Below are 21,808 nucleotides of genomic sequence, written 5' to 3' on the forward strand. Positions count from 1 at the left end.
AGATCAACTTGAAGTTGGGGTGATCATTTGGGTATTGAATATGGGAAGAATATTCTTGTCATTCTTGCCTATCCTGCCCTTACAGTTTTCCTGCACAAGGGACTAAAGAACAATGACTTACAGTTCCAAAAGGAAATAGGATCAGTCTTATAGAATGATTGCGGTGCTGGTCATCCTTGGATTTGTGACTTCCCTGTAGCTGGGGCCTTTTTTGGGGATCTATTGTAATGATTCTCCCTGGTTGAGATCATTCTCAGGATCATCTTTTGGGAAAATGCTCTTGTGTCCTTACCTTTCAAATGTTAGCTTCTCCATAGTAGAGACAACCTGCACCTCTCTACTCCAGTTCTGACCTTCCAGAATTCATGAGAATCAGGCTCATTACTATCCATACTAGGTAATAATAAATGCACAATGCCAGGCACTTCCCTAAACCTTTGACCTTCATCCTCATTCTTTCTCACAACAGAGAAAGGCCACCCTTCTTGAACCTACTACTATCTGTCCTACCACCAGTTTCGTTTCAGTTCTGTCTTCTTCTTGACCCTTGTAACTCTTGATTTACCACTCTTCTGTGTTGGAGTCACACTTATTCATAGCCCTGGCATAGCATATGCTTGTGACCTTGTGATTACTTGATCTCCATGTTCACTCATCCAGTTTTCTTCTCAACCCATTTTAATCTGTACCTCCTGTGAGTTGTGTCTTGCAACCATGGGACTTGAAGTTCTACTATAACAAAAGACCATGCATTATTCTCACTCTGTCTGAAGACATGGTAGATCCTCAGGAAATGTTTGCTAAAAGAAATGATGTCTAGTGCTAGAATAAACTTTCAGTCCCTCTAACTCTAGATACTGAAAAGTGAGAAACTTGTCGCTTCACTCCTAGTCTAGTGTAGGAACACAGCTATCATTCCGCATGCTTGACTCTTAGTGATCTACCTTATTGGAGGAACCAAGCTATAGTTCACCTTAAAAGGCCATTAGTGGCAGCAGCCCTGTGCGTGTTAATTTTTTTCCATGTTTAGCGCCCAGCAGTTAACTGGCTCTGTGCTGGGAGCTGGAGCCACAGAGATGATGAACACACACACATGTACAACTCATGACCTCAAGAAGATTATCAGACTAGATAGAAATTTGATGAAAGTTAGGGTCAGAACAGATTAAGCACCTTGGTCTATGGAGTGCACTGCTGGGGGGATTTGTAGGAGGACTCAAGTCAGACAGAGAAAACTGTCAAGAGAAGGTGCCATTTAAACTGAGTCCTTAAAAGGAGTTAATATTTGGACCTGAGGAAGTAGGTGGAAGTTTTTTTTTTCCCCTATGAGCAAGAGCATATAGGTGGGAGAGTGCTTTTCAGAAAATTACAAATGTCATTGTGATAACTTGTTAATAGCTGGCAGGGTAAGACAAGAGTGGCCTTCATTACTGTGGACCCCTACCACTATATTTCCATCTCCCTACTTTTCTTTCCTCCTGCCTGAAAAATAATTCTGCAAGGTTATTACCTAAAGACTTTGTCCCTTAGAAGACAGTTATAAGAGAACCTACTGTGGAGTAAGCCCTGTCCAAGCAGTCCTGCGGGGGTCTTGATTCTTTAGCAAGTGAGTCCCCAGATGCACACAGAGCACCCTCTGCATGTCAACCATATGCTGGGAAGGACCAGAGCCAACAAAGAACTCCCCAACTGCCCATGACTTTCCAGAAGATGTAGACACTGTAGGCAGCTGCCTCAATTCATCAGCAGGAGGAGGCCAGCGAGGCAGATTAGTCACTCTCACATCATTTTCTGTTGACTCAACATCTATTTTTAGGTATAGAACTCATAAAGAGACCTGGTGTCTCTGTCATAGAAAGGAAGAGTGTGTTGTGGGTGAGGGGTCTGCTCATCCTTCATGATCTTTGGTATACCCATTTTGTCCTTTAAATGTCCCCTTGCTAAAGATTAATTCTTAATGTTGAAGGTCCAGTTCAACATCTGTGATTCTTTTTGTATGCACGCTTTTGTGTGTGCATGCACAACACATATATACCCACCCCCAGTTTATTCAGAGTTTTAGCAGGTCTTGTAAATTGGTTATATAGAATAAATAAAACTCCCAACCGAAAAATGCTAAAGCATATAGGTCCATTCCTGCCCAGTGTTGTCAGATGTATTCTGAAAAGACTGTTTTCATCATCTATTCTGAGCCGTAACCACCCCAGAAATAGCACTAGCAGGAAAGTGCTTTTGTTAGACTAGCTGTAAATTATATTTCAAATGTCTGATGTTGTTTTCTTAAAAAATAAATAAGTAAATGAAAGTCTAAAATTAATGACTGCTGGGGTTTGCTTTGCTTATGTGTACTGCTACAGATTTGGCTTCTTGCAGATGGAATTTCAGATCTGTTTACACTTCTGTGTTAGCTTTTTCAGGGAAAAAAAGCAGTTGAGAGATCTGGGAGGACAAATTTACAAAGTCAAACTTATTATAACGATCAGTGAGGCATCTTTCACTCTCTCCATCTTCCTCTCCCTCCTGTCCACTGCGCCCACTTTTTGTTTGTTGTGGTTTTATTTGCCCTGCCTCAAAGTTAGAGGCAACTGGTCCTTGCAGATGCGGTAACAAGGTCACATATCTAGTTTCACAAACAGATGTTCATTCAACCTCATTTCACCAACACTTTGTCATTCAGGGAAAGCAGACCTGCGGGAACAGATTGGAGCAACAAAAAAGATGGGACATAAAAAAATCTTGCAGAGAACCTGATCGCTTTCAAGTTTTCAAGGAAGGGATGTGGGTAGGAGAGAAATGTGCAGAGCAGAATTTCATGGGTTTTTTTTTTCTGGTTTATTCGAAGATTATTGTGTGTTGGATACAGTAAATCATCTATACACCCACATCCAGGAGGTAAATCTTTAGAACTTTATGCGTGGGTAGTTCTGCATTTAACAGCTTCCATACAGTAACTATTCTGTTCTGCACTTGGAGACCCTTATCTGTGCATTTGTCTTAACTTATCATCAGCTCTCCTTCTATTCCTCTATTGCTGGTCTCTTAGTTCTCTTTACTATTACAGAAGTAGATCCAACTCTGAATACTGAGGATTTAAGCTGATACCATGAATTGTAAGGACAGAGAGGAGGCTGTCATTTTGGTTGTTGCCTCAGTCTCTACACTCTGGGTGGGTGCCTTCTATGTTTGTAACTCCTCTTGCCTTTCCCTAGGTCTCATACGCGCGGCCAAGCTCAGCCTCAATCAGGGATGCTAACCTCTATGTTAGCGGCCTTCCCAAAACCATGACCCAGAAGGAACTTGAGCAGCTTTTCTCACAATATGGTCGGATCATCACCTCGCGAATCCTGGTTGATCAAGTCACAGGTTAAGTGTTTGTAATTATTTTCCTTGTATGTCAGTGCTTTGTTACCCTTATAAGCAGGCTAATGATTGCTTAGCATATTTCTGACTTGAAAGAAACACTTATTCATCAAGTATCCCAATTTAAAATGGGCTATCTTGGATGATCAGAGCTCTCTACCGGGGGAATTGTTCCAGCAGCTGCTTGCTACTTGTCAAGGTCATAAAAGAATTTGGGACTCAGGCTGAGAATGTGACTATATGACCTTCAAAATTTCTTTCAACTTTCAACCAGTAGCATTACTTTTATATGTGAAAACCAGTACATCTAGTTCTAGCTCAATTTCTAGCACTATAAAGTTAGAAAAAATTTCAAACCATCACGTTTTATACCTCAGGAAACAGATTCAAAATAAGAGATCCATTCCCACTAGCTGGTCAGTAGCAGGGCAGGGATATGAACCCAGGCTCTGGTCCTAGGGTTCTTTGTCCTTAATAAAGAAGGGCAGCCATCACCTTTCAGTAAGCAATGTAAGATACCTTGGGCTGTGTTTTTGCCTATCCCCAATTTGATCCCAATTTAGAATTCATTCCCTGTGAGCAGTTTAACACGTTTATCATTTGATTCATGCAACCAACTCTCACTGAAGTTGCTTCTGTCCCCGATAAGAGGACACTGGGGACCAAGAATGAAGGAGGCACCGTTCCTGCCCTAACAGACTCCATTGTGAGAGATCCTGCTAAGGGATATCCAGTACCCTGAGAGAGCTCATGAGCAGTCATACTGTGCCTGGCGGTTATTGTTGGGAAGTCTGCACTGAGGAGGCAGTGTTTGAACAAGGTTTTGGAGGATGACTTGCAGTTACTTGACAAAAAGGAAGAATATGAAGCATTCTAGATGGAGAGAACAGCATATCCCAAGTTACGCAAGTGAAGAACACAGTCTATTCAGGCAGTTTAGAGTGCCCAGTATGAAGCTCAATAGGGGATTTGTGACTAGTTTGCCAAGGACAATGAATGCCCTATCAAAGTGTTTAGACTACACATGCAGCAAGAAACCTGGGAATGGTGTTTTGTTTTTTAATCTGTATGGAATAGTGAAACATAAGTCCCATGCCCAAGGTAAAAAATTCAAAAGGTGCAAAAAATGTAGTATGGTTAGAGCTTGCTTTTCAAATAAATGACTTAGTTATTAGGTGTGGAAGATACATGGGAAAACTAGAAATTGGATGGAAGGCAGTTAGTTCCAGTGAGTCAAGAGAGTTAGGACTGAGAAGAGAAGGATAGAGCACTGGAGCAGACAAATGCAAGTACCATCTCAATGCTGCAGTAGGAGACTTCTTTCCTGAGCATTGCTGATGGAAGTACAGGCAGATGTGTTTTGGTTTGTAAGAAAGATTCAGGGATCCAGGCTCAGCCCTGGCACAACAGGTGGGCTAGTCACCCTCTCATCTCTTCCCAGAGATATTTACCAGTCTGCTTTGTTTGCTTTTCACAAAGGCTCTTTCTCTTTCCCAGGAGTGTCTAGAGGGGTAGGATTCATCCGCTTTGATAAGAGGATTGAGGCAGAAGAAGCCATCAAAGGGCTGAATGGCCAGAAGCCCAGTGGTGCTACAGAACCGATTACTGTGAAGTTTGCCAACAACCCCAGCCAGAAGTCCAGCCAGGCCCTGCTCTCCCAGCTGTACCAGTCCCCCAACCGACGCTACCCTGGTCCACTCCACCATCAGGCTCAGAGGTTCAGGTAGGCCTGCCCACAGTGAAGAACCCTGCTACACCAGCCCAGAGCTGCACAAGGGCCAGAGAAACTCGCAGCCTCTGCCCCCAGGAGTCACTATGCAAAACTTTCCCCAGAGCCTCAGCTCCCACTTCTGTAAAATGAGATGATTAGAGCAGATACTCTTTGAAGTCCCCTTCTAACCTTCACTGTGACTGGTTAAACTTGCCATTCTTTGCCGGAAACAAAATTTCTGTATTTGACCAAACAAGAAGGTTCAGTTTCAGCAAGAGATAATCACAGTTAAGTGACCACATCTAGCAGATTAGAGATACAGCTGGACAGTGACCTTTAATACAGTCAAAAGAGTAGGCCAGGAAACATGTCCTTGCCAAACAAGAGTAGCTTGTCCTGTCTTTATTTCCCAGCTAATTCTGCATAGTTCTGGGGGAGTCAGGGTAGGGGAGAAACTCTCCACTACCCTAACACACTCTAGGGAGACAAGAAGGAAGATTTCACCCAAGCCTTGTTAGTGTTTTCTTCACGTATACAGTCTCAGGAAGTTCCTAGTATGATGGGACATTTCCTCCTGGAACATTTTTAAAAGGCAGTTTCTCTTATGAAGGCAGCCTGAATTGTGCAAGATAAAAATATGGTCTTGAGTTACCCATAGTTAATTATAAATAATTATTTTATTCTACCCACACCCCAATTTCCCTTTAATGAAAAGGTTTTTCTCCTTCTCAGGCTTCCCGTGGGGAAATAGTAGGTCCTTCTGTCTAGAATAGTAACAGTCCATCTGGTCACAGTGAGGAGAAAACCAGCCTCTGCCGTTGTCCTCCAATGTTCATGAATCTGAAATGGTTAATGATTTCATGAAGGGTCCAAGTCATCTAATTTTTATTTTGTGTGACAGCACATGCAGTATTTATGTAAAAAGCTTCTCCAGCAGGCTTCTAATGGTGGAAACTATGGTTACTATTGCCCCATGGTGTGAATAGCTTGTCCCAAGTAAGGTACTAAACGTGAGGAAGATTATAACATAATGACAGTTTGCTGAGAGGTACTTTCAGGCTGTAAATAATAAGCCATTTCTTAAAATCATAGCCCAAATACACTCCCTCCCCCCACCAAATTCGTGCGGTAAGATGTAGTTAATGTAGCTAACCTAACAGAAAAGATCCACTTGATTGCATAGTATTAATCTGGAACAGAGACCTTTTATTCACAAGTTTAATTATAGTAAAAGGTGAACAATTTCAGAAGCCCCTTCTCAATAGTTTCGCACACAGTATCAAATTCAATTCATACAAATGTTCTGAGAGATAGGGGGAGTGGAATTAATTCAGACTTTGAAAGAAAAAGGAATTCATTAGACACTTGCTTTAAATTCTAGCATTGACCTGAACATGAATTACTTGCAGTTGGAGACAGGAAAAGGGGAAACTACCGGTGGATAGACTCCTAAGCAGTGGGGAAAGTTGTTGAGCTTTTCTTCTTTGAAAATGGAGCATTCTTATTAATAGTTCCATTGAGCGATCTTGCCATCTGTGAGGCATTAACCCAGAGACCCTCCTTCTCTTTGCAGGCTGGACAATTTGCTTAATATGGCCTATGGCGTAAAGAGGTAATTAAAACTCCACAGATTGCCAGATGTCCGTGTTGGCACAGACTGGGGCTAGATTTTTTTTTTAATTCACTAACTTTACTGTTTTTTTTAATTCTTCCTTTTTCTTCCACCAGCATGTCAAATTCTTCATTTTAATTTCAGACCTCAGTTGATTTTGTTTCTTTTAGGGCACACAAAAAGTATTTGTGTGTTTCACTTTTTCTTTTATTTGCAGGTGGGCTTCCCATATGGTTCAGGTGCCACAGCTACCAAGCCCTTGATGATCTTGTCCTCTGAATGGCTTCCCTTCTAGACAAAGCTCTTGACTCTTTGCTGCATGATTTTGCAAACTTGCAGAGCAACTGTTTTGCATTAGCAATGCCAAGATCCAGTTAAGAGGGCAGATTCCAGCAAATCAAAATTAGAACATTTTGCTAATCATTGCTGACAATCTTATAATTTTCAATAGAAAAATTAGATTTTGGGCTGCCTGTCCTGGCCACAGCATAAATTAATGCACCGGTGACTTTCTGACTGCTGCCCCACCTCAGTGTGCCTTTCAGAGCACATCATGAAATGAAGTGTATCTGTGTGCACCTCAACCGGGGGTTTCTTTTGTTACAGGTTGTAAAAGTTAATGTAAATCCTCCCTTGGTTTTACATGTATGTGGGCTTTAAACTTGATATTTCACTCATTTAAAGCCTTTGCACAGAGTTGGGACTCAAATAGGTTAGAGATTTGGGGACCCTCTGAATGCAAGGGTGTTCCAGAGCCAGTGTGAACTCTGAATCTCAGAAAGTTGAGTGTGTTATGTCACTGTGTCCATGAGATTCCTGAATGTGCTTTTGACAAGCTCCACTGTGCTGCCAGGGCTCTAGCATCTTCATCATCTTGCTCAGTAGAGCTGCACACTGTAATTCCCCTTCCTCCTGTCAAGAGAAAGGGATGCAGTCTTTAATAGTCTGCATCGCATTCCTCACTCTAAGCAACTGTTAGCCATACATGGTAAATAACCTGACTCTGGAAATGAGTGCACAGTGGAGGGGGTGGCTTGACTACAGACTTCACAGCGTGCTGGCCTCTGGAATCTCAATCCCAGCACCAGTGAGGATAAATGTGCATTATCTCCGCATGTCTAACACACTGCTGGCCTTTCCCAAGCAGTTTACATCTTTCGTAGTTCTGTCCCACTGTTTGCTATTCTTTGACTTTAGTGAAGTAGCACCAAACGTTATGAAGAGTGATACCTACAACACAGGTGTGATAGTGAAGACATAACTGGAGCAGATGGTCCCAACCCAAAGTAGACAGCACTAGTTGATAACAGTATTCTCATTTCCAGTGGAACCCAGATTTAGATCTAGAATCCTTCCTACCTAAGTGCTCCAGGTACCCATCACCAACTGGAGTGGGAGTCCTACTTGAATCCCCTGTTAGCTCAGACATTAGCCTTTGAATAATTGTTTAGCTGTTCTCTGTGTATAAACTGAAAGAGGTCAGTTCATCTGGTTGAAGGAGAGGCAATTGAGAAGACAGTTTTAGAAATAATGCAAATACACTTGTATTTGTTTTTTTCTAAGAATCTGTAATATGAATGTTTTTGGTTATGTCTAGTATTTGTTTTTAAGCAAGAAGACTAACTTGATAAATAGTAGCAAAAATAATGTTTGTTGAGTTATTGCTACAGTTAGCGTATTTTGCCAGCTACTTCATTATCTAAATTCTAGTTAATACAGAACAGTTCTGTAATAAGACTTCTAAATGCCAAAGAATATTCTCTTGTTCTTAAAAATAGTCCCTGCATGCCTGGTGGCATATACCTGTTATCCCAGCACTTGAGGCAAAAGGATCACCTTGTGTTCAAGACCAGCCTGGCTATTTAATGAGTTCAAGGCCAACCTGGACTGCATAATGAGACACTGTCTCAAAAAACAGTCCCAGCTAACACTTTCCTCCTGTTCTTCCCTAATTTTTGCCTCCTCTTCTATCCACTCCTGCATAAATTCAATCTGAAACAAAATGTCAACAAATTTTGTTCTGTTATAGACACTCATATCATGTATGTGGATTTATTTTATCATACAGGGAACAGAATCTGAAAGATTATTTCTTTTCTTTTCAAGATTACATAAAAACTGAAATATTTAAGCCTAACACAAAAGTAGATGCAACAAGACAGACAAAAGTTTTAGCTTTTTCTAATGTATTTGATATTTTGTTCCAGTGATGCTTAGAAATAAATTCCAGATAGTATAGTATCAAGGGATGGTATATCTATTATTACTGCTCAGCTTTTGGGAGGTAACCAAATGGTAAATAAATACTAAATGAAACTAGCTACTCATCTGATTAATAACAAGACACATCTCATGTGTCCCTGTCCCCAGTAATATCAAAGATCTTTGCTAGCCAAAGGACTGCAAAGATGGTAGACTAGAGCACTTCTGGGGCCATCTCTCATCTGCCCAAAAAACAAAATAAAATAAAATTCCCCAAACATTGATATTAACCAGTTATTCAACTAATCAAGAAATATTTATTTAGTTTTTTCTACGTGTTACTGTATCTTTGAGATTCCCATATCTTTTCCACAGAATAAATAAATACAATAACAGAATGAGTGGAATGAAGTTCTTCCCCCTAAGAGCTGACTGTCTGTTATGGGAGGGTAAGGTCAGGGTGGGACAATATATGAGTATACACTGTGATAGTACTCAGATCCTTTCTCTGGAGCATTGAGATTTGCTTGTGGGAGCATTTGGTAGATGACCTAGGTCTTTTTCTTGGCACATACACGCCTTAGTTCTCTAGGCATTCCCATCAGAAGAAATGCCTCAGATGTTAGTTTTTGCATTTTGGTTTTTAAACCCTGAAGACTCCTGCAAACACTCACTCGGCCCTTTGCCCCATGTCTGTGTCTGTGCATCTGTGTGCTATCCCTGGTCAGACTGATGTCTGGACCAGTCCCCCCTTCTGCTTGTCCTCCCAGGTTCTCCCCAATCACCATTGATGGAATGACGAGCCTTGTGGGAATGAACATCCCTGGCCACACAGGAACAGGCTGGTGTATCTTCGTCTACAACCTGTCCCCTGATTCTGATGAGAGTGTCCTCTGGCAGCTTTTCGGCCCCTTTGGCGCAGTGAACAACGTCAAGGTTATCCGTGACTTCAACACCAACAAGTGCAAGGGATTTGGCTTTGTCACCATGACCAACTACGACGAAGCAGCCATGGCCATTGCCAGCCTCAACGGGTATCGCCTGGGAGACAGAGTGCTGCAAGTTTCCTTTAAAACCAATAAAGCCCACAAGTCCTGAATTTCCCATCCTTACTTATTAAAATATATATATAAATATATACAAACAAAACACACACGCGCACACACACACATACACAAAGAAAGAGAAACAAACTTTTCAAGGCTTATATTCAACCATGGACTTTATAAGCCAGTGTTGCCTAAGTATTAAAATACTGGATTATCCTGAGGTGTACCAGGAAAGGATTTTATAATGCTTAGAAAAAAAAGAAAAAAAAAACAAAAAAATACCTTTGATGCATTGAATGTTCTTTCATAGCTGTCGTTGTTGAAAATAATATACATAGATAGCGATGTGCAGGGATTTTTACCCAGCCAGCTAACTTTACTACCTTCCTTGAAGGTGGGTCTTTTTAAGATGACCATTCGCTCATTTGAAGAAGAAAAACAAAAAACAAAAAAAAATAATGATAACAATAATAAAAACAATTTTTACAAAGTAATGGGATTCAAAGAAAGAAAAAAAGATTTTTCTTTTTTTTCAAAATGTTGATCCAATCAGATTGGTAAAAACCCCCACACAAATTAAAGAGGAACAATAAAAATTGCAAAAATGAAAAAAACTTTTGCAAATTTTTTTATTTTTCCTTTTTTCTTTTATATCATGTGAACTAAAACAGTCTTCTGTTAGGGGACAGGGGCAAGGGGGATACCTGATGACATTAACAATTTAATAACATTAACATTGTTGCCAAAGAGGTGGTCTCTTTGCTGAAAATGGGTTTCAAGAAAAATCTATTTTTATAAAATATAAAGAATTTTTACAAGAGAATCTGGATTTGAGAAAAAAATATTTTGACTGGCTAATTTAGGGGAAATTGACAACTTTGTCGCGTTCATACTGCACTGGTAACTTTTTAGAGATCAAGATGTGTGTTTTAAACTGGATTCGTAGACTGTTTTTTGAAGGATGGGCTATAAACAGATGATCTTCATATCTTTTCATAGCATGTAATAATAATAAAAAATATTAATTACTAGGGGAAAGGATTGTTTGTTCTACCCAGGGTACCACAGTTCCCCACAGTCAAAACCCAAAAGCAAGGAGATGAGTTGAAAAACAGTTTTTCTTTAAGTCATCAGTATGGGATGTCAGCAGAACAAAAATTAAAATGATTAATTTTCTTTTTAACTTAAAACTTCCTTAGTTTGAGCAGTAGGTGCTACGAAATTATTTACATATCTTAGTATCATAGTTAAATGTAATGTGTTTAGGAGAGGAAAACAAAAGATACATTTGCTTTAAATTCATTAAGCAATTTTCAGATTCACTTTGTAGCCCATGCTGATAGAATTGGGCTGTGTTGGTACATTTGAAACACTGTTTATGTTGCTTGAAACACTTATTTATTTAATCGCAGATGTGATGATGCCTATGGCCAAGATCAAATATAGCTAGATTGGCTAGACTACTTATTTGTTTACTTAAACTATGGGAAGAAGCATATTATTGTGTCATTCTGTTGTGTGTGTATGTGTATATATAATATAAATATATATATATAAAGTTATTTTTTCTTTGAGTTAATTTATTATAAGTTGTAACACTTGGCTAGTTTTGTTTGTATATGTCTTAAAATGTTTTCTTATGATATTTAAGTGACAGTTAAAGAAGTATCGAGGTAACTTGTGTAGAACTATTGTTTGATATATTGTCATGTTTGTTGTGAATATTTTTTCTTACTGCACAGTAGAAAAATAAAGCAACTGGGTCTTAATTTTAACGTAATCCAGATTGGGAAAAACAAAACAGAGCTAAAGGAACAAAATGATTGCGGGAGCACTCTCCCACGTCCAGTGCACTGATCATTTTAGTATGTTTGTGCTTTGTATGGTTATATATTTAAAACAAAAATGAAACAAAAAAATACAAGAGTTCATGCTCTTCCCTGGGTAATAGAAACAGTTACTCGCTATGCATAATCTAGTTGATAGTTAAATTTGCTATTGCTTTTCTTGTCTTGTTATATAAAATCTTTTCAATACAAGTTTAGTCTTAATGGTAATAAAACGTTATGGTTATTTATAACTTGTGCTTATTTTGTGCATTTTTTCCCATGCTGAACCCACTAAGTGCATGTAGACAGGACTGTTGTTTTCACACTGAAAAGGCAAACTTTGTAGTAGTCGTCGTAGTGGTAGACAGATCATGAAAACCAAGGGTGCATCATAGACTCCTCCTTTAAAATTTTTTTTTCCTCTTTTTCAGTTTTGGAAAAAAACACCAGATTTCAGTTCAGAGAACACTCGTTCAACATTAAGGGAAACCTTTTTATGTCACCTGCTATGAATGAACGCAGTTTGCTGGCAAAGTTTTGTTGCATTTGCTAAGCATTAGTGGGAAAGGCATGCCAAAATCTCTACAATGTGTTCAATCTGGGGGAAAAAAAGGAAAAAAAAACTTAGGACCAGGCAGTGTATTCTTTAGTTGTAAATGAATGACTTCATGTTAATCTTGCTAGTTTAGATGATTTCTGAGGGAAATTGTTGTAAATGTTTTTTTTATAATCCTGTTGTGTTTGAATTATTTGTACTTTATCTGTCCAGACAATAAATGAAAGTGTGTAGAATGAATTTGAGCTTCCCAAATTTTTAAATGTGTTCATTCAAACTTTTTTCTGTAGCATCTGCAGATTTCCCCAATATTTTTGTCTGATATTTAATACCAAGGAAAGGAAAAAAATGTAGAGTAAAATTTTGTAACTTAGCCCAGTCTCTCAAAGTCAACTCAGGATTCAGAAATCATTGCCCTAGTTCCATGCCACTAAAAGTATGGTTCCCAATTGGCAGTATCAGGATCATCTGGGAGCATGTTAGAAATGCAGACTCTTGGGCTGAATGCAAATCTATATGTAACCAGATACTCCCAGGCAAGTCACTGTTGACTAAAAGTTTGAGGAACAATACTCTGGTTGATAAGCCAGAGCACTTTTTACTTCGTGGGACATTATGACCCCTGCTAGTGTGTGTTACTCATTTAAAGCACACTTCTGACTTGCCCCAAGGACAGGAGTCATCATTTGTAGAGCACCTATCATGTATCATCAGGCTAGATTCTCTCACTTTATCCTCTCAGTAGTGTGAGAGGAGTAGACAGCGTTATCCTCATTTCACAGATGACAAAACCAAGGCTCAGTTAGATTTAGTAACTTAAAATATCAGCAAATCTCCAGCTGAGCTTTGAAACTGAGTCAGATGCTACTGCACAGTTCAGCACTGAGATTGGAGAATTTGTGCAGTATTAAGGCAGTAAACCATTTGTATGGAAACTGACAGCTACACAAAAAAGGTCACCTTTTTGTTGTCACATTCATTTTTGTTTATAAGAAGCAAACATTTTACTTTCTTACGTTTGAACAGAAGCTCAAAACATAGATGTAGTCACACAGGGTGGAAAAAGCATGACTTAAACTCAACCTGGGAAGAAGAAAACTGCCTACCTTATTATGAAGCCACATTAAAATGTGCCCTGAACTTTACAGAATGAGCTTTTTAGTGATTTCCTGGTATGATCACTCATAGATGATCTACTATCTGTCTTTCATTTTCATTTTCTTGCTAATTGAAAATTCATAATACCCTATAAAACATCACCATCCATAAAGTGATATTTCAAAAAAAATGCTCCCACTGAGCCATATGAACGAACAGTTAGATTCTCTTCCATTTCTCATTAACTCCTTTTTTATAATTATATTAAATTACTGCATTGGTTGGAATAATTAAATTCAGGCAAAATATAGAACTTAATTAACCAGGCTAAATATTAAACCTCTGTGTCAGCCTGAACCTCACACAGTTGAACTCCCAGTTTCTTCTTTTAGTTTTATCTTAAAGACAAGCCTTTCTTTTCTAAAGAAAAACCAACATTCAAACAAATAATCATCCCAAGACAGTACCTTCACAAACACATTTGTACGATCCAAAAATATTGCTGCCAAACCTATGATAGTTATCATTCATCACCATCCCTGCTCTTTAAAGGGATCATTTTAGAATACTTTAAATAAATATGTTATATTGGGGTATTCGAAGTTGGTGCAGTCATTGTATTTTATGTAGTTCATTCTCTAGTGTTCAACAAATTAATCCTGAAAGTTTCACAAATACCTGTAGATCGTTAAATAGGTCTTGAAAATATCCACAGAAATACATCATTATACATACACTATCGTGGCAATGTTTCCCAACATCAGCACAATGCCTAACAACTGCCTAACATCAAATAAAAAATTTATCTCATTGCAAGTATAAGCCTTTTGCCTTAAATCTCCAGGCAAACATATATAGTTTCTGTAGGAGTTTGTAGGCAAGATATAACAAATCACAACAATGCAGAAATTATCAAATTCTTTAAGGTTCTAGGTAGATTATATTTTGCTTAGATGAAAAATTGCATGTCACAGACGGCTGACAGCATTTACTTAGTATCATTTCTGTCAAAGTGATAAGAAGCACATAAAATATGCTTGTATCTACAGCCATCCCATGTCACTACCAGCATGAAATTTCATTTACTTTTATTGCTTAAGATCAAGCACTAACCAAATGATTATAGGCAGAAATTTTTATCAACTTGACTTCTATTTAAATTTTTTCATCAAGATCAATCACTTATTCATTTGTAAATAAGGCATTTACTGCTAAAGAATGACACTTAAAAGCATATTTGGGACTCCTATAGTCTGGTGAGGTATCCATACCTTGTGGATACTTTAAGCTTGTCAAAATATAACACACATTGCTTTTTGCCATAGATAATTCAGGAAACTTCCAGTCCTTGAAATCGCTTCACTCATCCTATAGGCACTATGCATTTGCTCCTTAACAGACATACACATAAAAACATGTAAGGGCAAGTATTTGCACAACTGAATAAAAAAAAAACCTCCTTTTTTAAACTTTTGCCTATGAATTAAAAAATCATACTTGACAAGATAACATTGTGTGTTTTCTAAATGGAAAACATTAGATGTGAGGCCATCTTGCCTTGATCTCATGCACAGCCTTAATAAGAGCTCACAGAACACAGCTATATAATAGCCTTATACCCTTCAAGGCCTTTGTTCTACTTGAAGAGAATAATAAAAGAAAATAATTTTATTTCCATGAGGTAAAATCAAGTTTTATTGTTGTCCAAAAATGACTTGTACCATTCCTTTATCTGATTAGCTTTTTGGCATATTAGATAATAAGAATTTCTCTTAGTGCAGTATTTATGTAAGAATTATATTTTTCTCCATGCAGATCACTTACAGAAGTGTCCGTTAACAGGAGACAATGATGTATAATCAGCACTTAAGATTAAAATAGACCTGAGAACATTAGAGTGTTCCTTCAATTAAAGGAATAGCATTTCTCTAGTCTCATCTTTTGTTTCTGTGGCAGAATCAAAACTGCTTTAAAATCAACCAACCCCAGCTTAATTACCAGAAGGCTTTTCTGTACAAGTTTAGCTTGATCTAATAGTGGCTCAAATGCAAAGTAGACTCACAAGGGATACCAGTATGCTGTGCAATTATCTCAGAGGGTTTCCAGTAAAGTTCTTGAGGTGTAAGAAGTTGTTTCTAGAAAGAGTATCAGCATGTATTAAGTCTGCTGTGCCAAACATAGTACACATGTGTAGGGCTAGTGAAGGTATCACTCTCGTTTTGAACAAAACGAGGCTTAGAGAGATTAGGTATTTCATGCAAGTAAATAATAGATGGTGAAGCAAGAACTGAAACCCAGGTCTGTCTGATCCCTGAGACCCTCCAGTTATACCATCCAGGCTTCAAGCCAATTCTTTCATAACTAGAGCCAAAACAATTACCAAATGGTCCTCACTCAATTAAGGATGAAGATGAGTCTTGATATATAAGAATGAGGGAACTTACATTAATGCACTATGCCTGGGGCTAAGTCCCTCCTCAAATTTTTAATGGAAAAAGCCAATTACATGGTTTTACAAGCAAACTGACAAAAATAACAGTGATTGTTTTTAAGCACTTGCTTGGCATTGTTTAAAAATGAAAGAGATTTTTGCCATTTTAACAACATAAAGTCATTGAGGTCGAAAAGAATGGAGCATAGAACAGAAAGGTAAGAATGTTAAGCCACCAAGCTGCCCCTGGAGGTGGCCCCTTGGGTCTCCCCAACAAATGAAGGCATTGTATAAATACATAATCCCAATTTTAAATCTGACAAAAACAAGACAAGTTAGAGAAGTTAAATACTTGCTCACCTTTGTACAAAAGGTAGTAAAAGAATTTATACAAATGTTATCTAGTTCCAGTCCAATGTCTTTCCATTAAATCATACTGATGATTTTCAATGTGACAATACCATTTGTTAAACACTCACCTTATGTGAGGTTTGCCACAGTGGGAGGCTGAGAGAAAATTTTCCTGAGGGTTAAACCTTGTCTATACCAGAATTCTTACTCCAAACCTTGCTGTGTGCCAGGTACTGAGCTAGGGACATGATGAATAGCCATGCTTCAATTTCTTGCACCAATTTTGTACATAGCACTTTGCACTGGGTCACAATAAGAGACAAAGGCACAGAATGGAAGTTTAGAATTTTATTAACCAAAGCAAGTCATGTGCAACAGTGATGTATCCATGCCTCTGTGCTACAGGAAAGTGTACTATAAAACTCAGGAAGGAGGGAGACTGTGACCTGGTGCACAGAAGACAAGCTATAGCCAGAGTTCTGGATTTGGCTCCCTAAGCAAATGATTTAATGCCTCTGAGATTCCTGATTGGAGAAGGGAGGATTAGGGATAAAACATTTCAAACTCTTGGTACACAATGAAGAGTAATAGGAATAGTGGCCAGAAAGAGTTCCCAGAAAATAGTGTAGGCTAGGTCTTTTGGCAGAGAGGAATTTTTGAGGCATGCCCTAGATGTAAAGAATCAAGAATCCAGTAAGTATCCTTAAGTTAGGAAGGGGAGAAATAGTAAAGATACATGTATGTGGAAATGGGCTGCTGGGGATCTCACCTGGCCTTGTGGAATGCAAGCCTCTTTAAAATACAGTAACTCCTACCAGAGACTAGAGCCACCCCTCAGCAATATCAAAGACTCCGCTTATTCTGGTACCTGGTAATGACAGTGACTTGGCTATTCCACTTCTTTCATCCCTAGGAATTAAACAACGAGGGACATCAGGAAAGAGTCACAAGAACTAACCTTGAGGGTGAAGGGACAAAAGCTAGGAACTTGGGTGGGCAGCAGTGAAATGGGAAGATAGAGAAATGGGACAAAGGCAGGAGGCTGAGGCAGATTTCTTAAGGCAAATGGGGAAGTGAGGCCTCTTCATTCATAAATACATAGGACCAAGGTTGTTACTGCAAAGCCATACTCCTTTTGGTTCTAGGCACAAAAGTTAAAAGTTCTGTCTCAAGGTAGGAAACAAATCCAATTAGATCATATGTAAAGGGCACCCATCCTCCATGTCACATTCTCAAACATGTCATTGGTTAATTATGGAAAATCATTAGAAGTCAGCTCAATCTCCTCATTTGAGAGAAAAAAGGGCTTTAAGCCATCCAAACTCCACCTAACTCCCTGTGAGTAGCAATCATCTCATTGTACAATCATTAGAGTTCTCTTAAAAATGCTACTCACTCAAAGCACACATAAATCCACAGGCACCATCTGCATGTCTAATGCCACTTGTTCAACTCAAGACTCAGTCTCTGGAATTTAGCAAGAATGCCCGGGCTAGATTAGGAACCCCTCAAAAATCCTGCACCGTTCTGCTTTCATGTATCACAATTCCAGAGGAAAGCAGAATCAGATACGGGGAAGGCCTGCCAGAACAAGAGCAAAAAAAAAAAAACAAGATGTTTGGGCTACACAGGGTAAACAGCAGTCAGTTCTAACCTTGGCAGGACGAGTATAGTGAACGTGCAATAAGAAAGTCATCCTGGAAGTGTTTAAGAGTCAGCCCTATCTTGAAGGCTGAATCAGCCTTGGACAGGAAAGCTCTGGGTGAGGAAAGAGGCATCACACTGGGAATGATTAAAGTGACTCAGGACCATGAATCAGAATCCTCAGCTCTGCCACCGAGTTGCTGTATGACATTGGGGAAGTCACTGCTCCCTCTTTAGACCTCAGTTTCCCAGAAGCTGAAGGATGGTTTTGGACTACATGGTGCCTGGTGGTCTGATTCCTATTTACTCTTAGACATTTATCCTCCCCTATGTTTTTCACAGGGTCAGAAAATATTTATTGACCACCTATTATCTGGCACTGAGCTGCACTAAAGGAACAGAAGATGGCTTTGTGCAGCTGAAGTGAGTGCTACCAGGTTCAGATATGGGCTTCTCTGGCAACATAACAAGGGGACCTACGTGACTGAAAGTAGGAACATCCTATTGAGACTGTGACATCTGAGTTCATCTCTGAAAGGCTGAGAACAGTGTGTTCCACCTCAAGCAGTTGGAACAGCACATGGAAGGGTCAAAGTGGAGAGGAAAGAAAGGACCAGGTGAGATGATAAAGTGAGCTCGGTGACCCAGCATTGGGGCAGGGAATGGTGCTGATGTGAGAACAGAGCAAGGACCAGATCACCAAGTCTCTTGTAAGGCACAAAAAGACTGACCAGATGTCTGATTGCTATGGTTTGAATCTTAAATGTCACCAAAGGTCCATGTTTTTGCAGCGTGGTCCTCACGGGAGTGCTACCAGAAGAGTGTAGAGCCTTTGAGTCATAAGGCCTAGAGGAAGGTCAGCAGGTCACTAGGAGCCCTTGAAGGGGATAATACAACCCCAGGTCCTTCATCTCCTTCTCACTTTCACTTGCATGCCATGAGATGAGTGGTTTTGTCCTGCCATGCACTCCTGGCATTATGTGCTTGCTTACCAGATGCCTAAAAGCAATAAGGCCATCTGAAAATGGACTGGGACCTCTAAAACTGTGAGTCAAAATGAACTTTTTCTCCTTACAAGTTGAGTATCTCAGGAATTTGCTGTAATGACAGAAACATGCACACTGCTAATGCATCATTCATTGGTATGTCTGTGACAGTGTTTCAGGAAGAAACTGACATTTAAATCAGTAGACAAAGTAAGGAAGATCATCCTAGATCACCCTTAGCTGATGTAGATGACCACCATTCCACCGGTTGAGAGCCAAAAGAGAACAAAAATGCAAAAGAAAGGTAAATTTGTTTATTCTGTCTTTCCTGGAGCTAGAATACTCATCTTCTAGCTTGGACATCAGAATTCCATGTTCCTAGCCTGCGGACTCCAGGACTTTTACCAGCTGCCCCCAGGTTCTCAGACTTTCTGGCTCAAATTGAGAATTGCATTGCTGGCCTCTCTGATTCTCCAGTTTTCAGAGAGCCTATTGTGGAAGCTCTCAGCCCCATAAGCATGTGAACTAACCTCCATAACAAAACCCTCATAATTTCCGGTACCTATCTATCCATCTATCTATCTATGTACTATATCTATGTCCTACTCATTCTGTTTCCTTAGAGATTCCTGATAATACCCTCATCTATAAAATAGGAGTGGTATTAGTATCTATTTTATTCTGTATTGACAAAATCAAAGTCTTTAATATACTTTAATTGCTTAAAATACTATCTGAAACATAAAAATAATTATATAAATATGTGCTATTATTTATTATTTATCTGGCTAATTCATAGATAGATAGATAGATAGATAGATAGATAGATAGATAGTATGGATGCCTCTCTGGAGTTTCTTCCCTAGCTGCTTCTCAAGGCCAGGTTATATACCATCCCTCCAGGTTCCCAAGTCCTGTCTCACTCTGAAAAATAATTTGCTGTTTACTTCTATACTTTCTTCCTTGCATTTTAAGCTCATGAAGGTCAAGCACTGGGCCCTATTTCTCAAAACAAGGTCAGGCACAAAGAGAATATCAAGCCAAGCTTAGTAGTGCATGCTTATAATTCCAACACTCAGGAGGCTGAGGTGAGAGAACTGCAGGGAGTTCAAGGCCAACCCAAACTACACAGCAAGAACTGTCTCAAAAAATTTTTTTAAATGAGAGGGAGAGGGAGAGCAAAGGAGAGGACAGACGAAAAAGAAGAAGAAGAGGAGGAGGAGGAGGAAGTAGAGAAGGAGAAGGACAGGAGGAGGAGAGGAGAGGAGGTCAGTGAAGCTACTAAACTGTGGCTGACTAAATAGTGCCCCCCTCATGTTGATATTCTAATCCCTGCATACATGAATATGCTACATTAATCTATTTGGGCTGAGCAATTTATAATCAAAAAATTTATTGCTCATAGTTCTAGAGGATAGAAAGTTCAAGATCAAATTGCCAACAGATCCAGTGTCTGATGAAGATTTGATCTCTACTTCATAGATGATGTCTTCACACAATAGGATAGCAAGCTCTTGCTGGCCTTTTTTTGAAAGGATAATAATCCTAATCCTGGGGGTGAATACCTCATAACCTAATAGCCTTCTGAAATAGCCACCCCTTAATATCATTGCATTAGTAATTAGATTTAAATTTATTAATTTGGGGTTTGACTTATTAATCATCCATTCATACTATGACATGCCTTAATTGGTAAGAATTAATCTAAGGATTTTGAGATGGAGAGATTACCCTGTATTATTCAAATGGACCCAATGTGATCACAAGGAGCCATGTAAGAAGAGGAAGGGGAATCAGAGCTACTAGTATGAGATGTGATGATGAAAGCAAAGGTTAGCATGATATAAGGAGAGACCCATGTGCCAAGGAATGCAGGTGGGCTCTGGAAAAGAAGAAGCAAGAAAATGAATTTTCACTGAAAGCTCTAATACTTTGATACTCTGGAATTATAAGAGAATAAGATTGTATTAAACCAGTAAAATTGTGGTAATTTGTTATAGAAACATTACAGAACTAATACTGTATATCAGCCAGGAAAAAGTAAGGGTCAGAGAAAAGTCTAGTTGTGGGAGAAGTCAGTGCAGGCCTGCCCTGGGCTCCTGGGAAGAATCAGGGAGAATAAAAGCAGTGCTAACGGTGGCCCTCCTTCCCAGCCTTTCACACACTCATCACACTGGGCCGTCCAGAAGCAAGACACCACCACATTAGCATTATGCCTGCACTCTTATTACTTGGTAGCTAGTGAAGGGATAAGAAATTGATGGCTTCAAAGGTATCAATAACCTGTAATTCTGGGATCTAGAGAGAGAAGATAATGGAAGAAGCAGTAGCTCAGGAGATTTGGATTTAAGTCCCCAGTTCCTAGGTTCAAATCCCACTAATTTGCTGTGTGATTCTGAACAAGCTCTGTTTCCTATACCAGAGCCTTCTCTTCTGGTTAACTACTTAATTAGTGACAAATCTAGGAATATTCTCAAACTGTCCCCTATCCTTTCCCCAACCACTCGATCAGTTGCCAAATCCTGTCATTTTACCTTGTGCAAATCTCTCAAACTCATCCCATCTCCCTGTCTTCATTGCTTAGCTACAAAATACTTAACTATCCTAGTGACAACTATATTATATAGCTCTGGCCAAAGAGATGTACTGACATCTTTAGCAAGTCTTTCAGGAAAGCTTTTTTAAAGGAGCAAGCTTGGCAGACATATTGTTTTCCATTTGTCATTACACACACCCCACCAACACACACACTCCAGTCTTCCTACCTGGAATGCTAATGTGACTCTAGAGCTTCAAGTACTATGTTGTAACAAAGAAGAAAAATCATAAAACATGAACGGTGACTAAAAATACAGAAGGAGCAGTCGTCCTCAATGGTCTCTCTAAACTGCTACAGCAGCTTTGGATTACTTCAGAAAAATACATGCCCTACTGCAGAGATTCCTAGCCAATAAACACCCTTTTACTGATATGCTCACT

At 39.2% G+C, this 21,808-nt stretch overlaps 1 protein-coding gene across 14 annotated transcripts in view; it reads left to right on the forward strand.

Annotated features, from left to right (window-relative positions):
• Elavl4 (ELAV like RNA binding protein 4) overlaps positions 1 to 12,559 on the forward strand; it is a 130,792-nt gene extending 118,233 nt beyond the window's left edge. For 9 of the 14 annotated variants that reach the window (XM_023562048.2, XM_063236482.1, XM_063236478.1 and 6 more), the window contains 4 exons: positions 3,210 to 3,363; positions 4,840 to 5,083; positions 6,645 to 6,683; positions 9,614 to 12,559. In XM_023562048.2, coding sequence (XP_023417816.1) covers positions 3,210 to 3,363; positions 4,840 to 5,083; positions 6,645 to 6,683; positions 9,614 to 9,983 — 807 coding nt within the window. In that variant the 3' untranslated portion in view covers positions 9,984 to 12,559. The remainder of the gene's footprint in view (positions 1 to 3,209; positions 3,364 to 4,839; positions 5,084 to 6,644; positions 6,684 to 9,613) is intronic. The other 5 variants (XM_063236481.1, XM_063236480.1, XM_063236479.1 and 2 more) reach the window with 5 other exon arrangements.
• Positions 12,560 to 21,808: the final 9,249 nt, after the last annotated feature.

Source organism: Cavia porcellus, unplaced genomic scaffold, assembly GCF_034190915.1.
Source record: "Cavia porcellus strain 051 isolate PalLab524CR breed Dunkin Hartley unplaced genomic scaffold, mCavPor4.1 scaffold_25, whole genome shotgun sequence".
Classification (NCBI taxonomy): domain Eukaryota; kingdom Metazoa; phylum Chordata; class Mammalia; order Rodentia; family Caviidae; genus Cavia; species Cavia porcellus.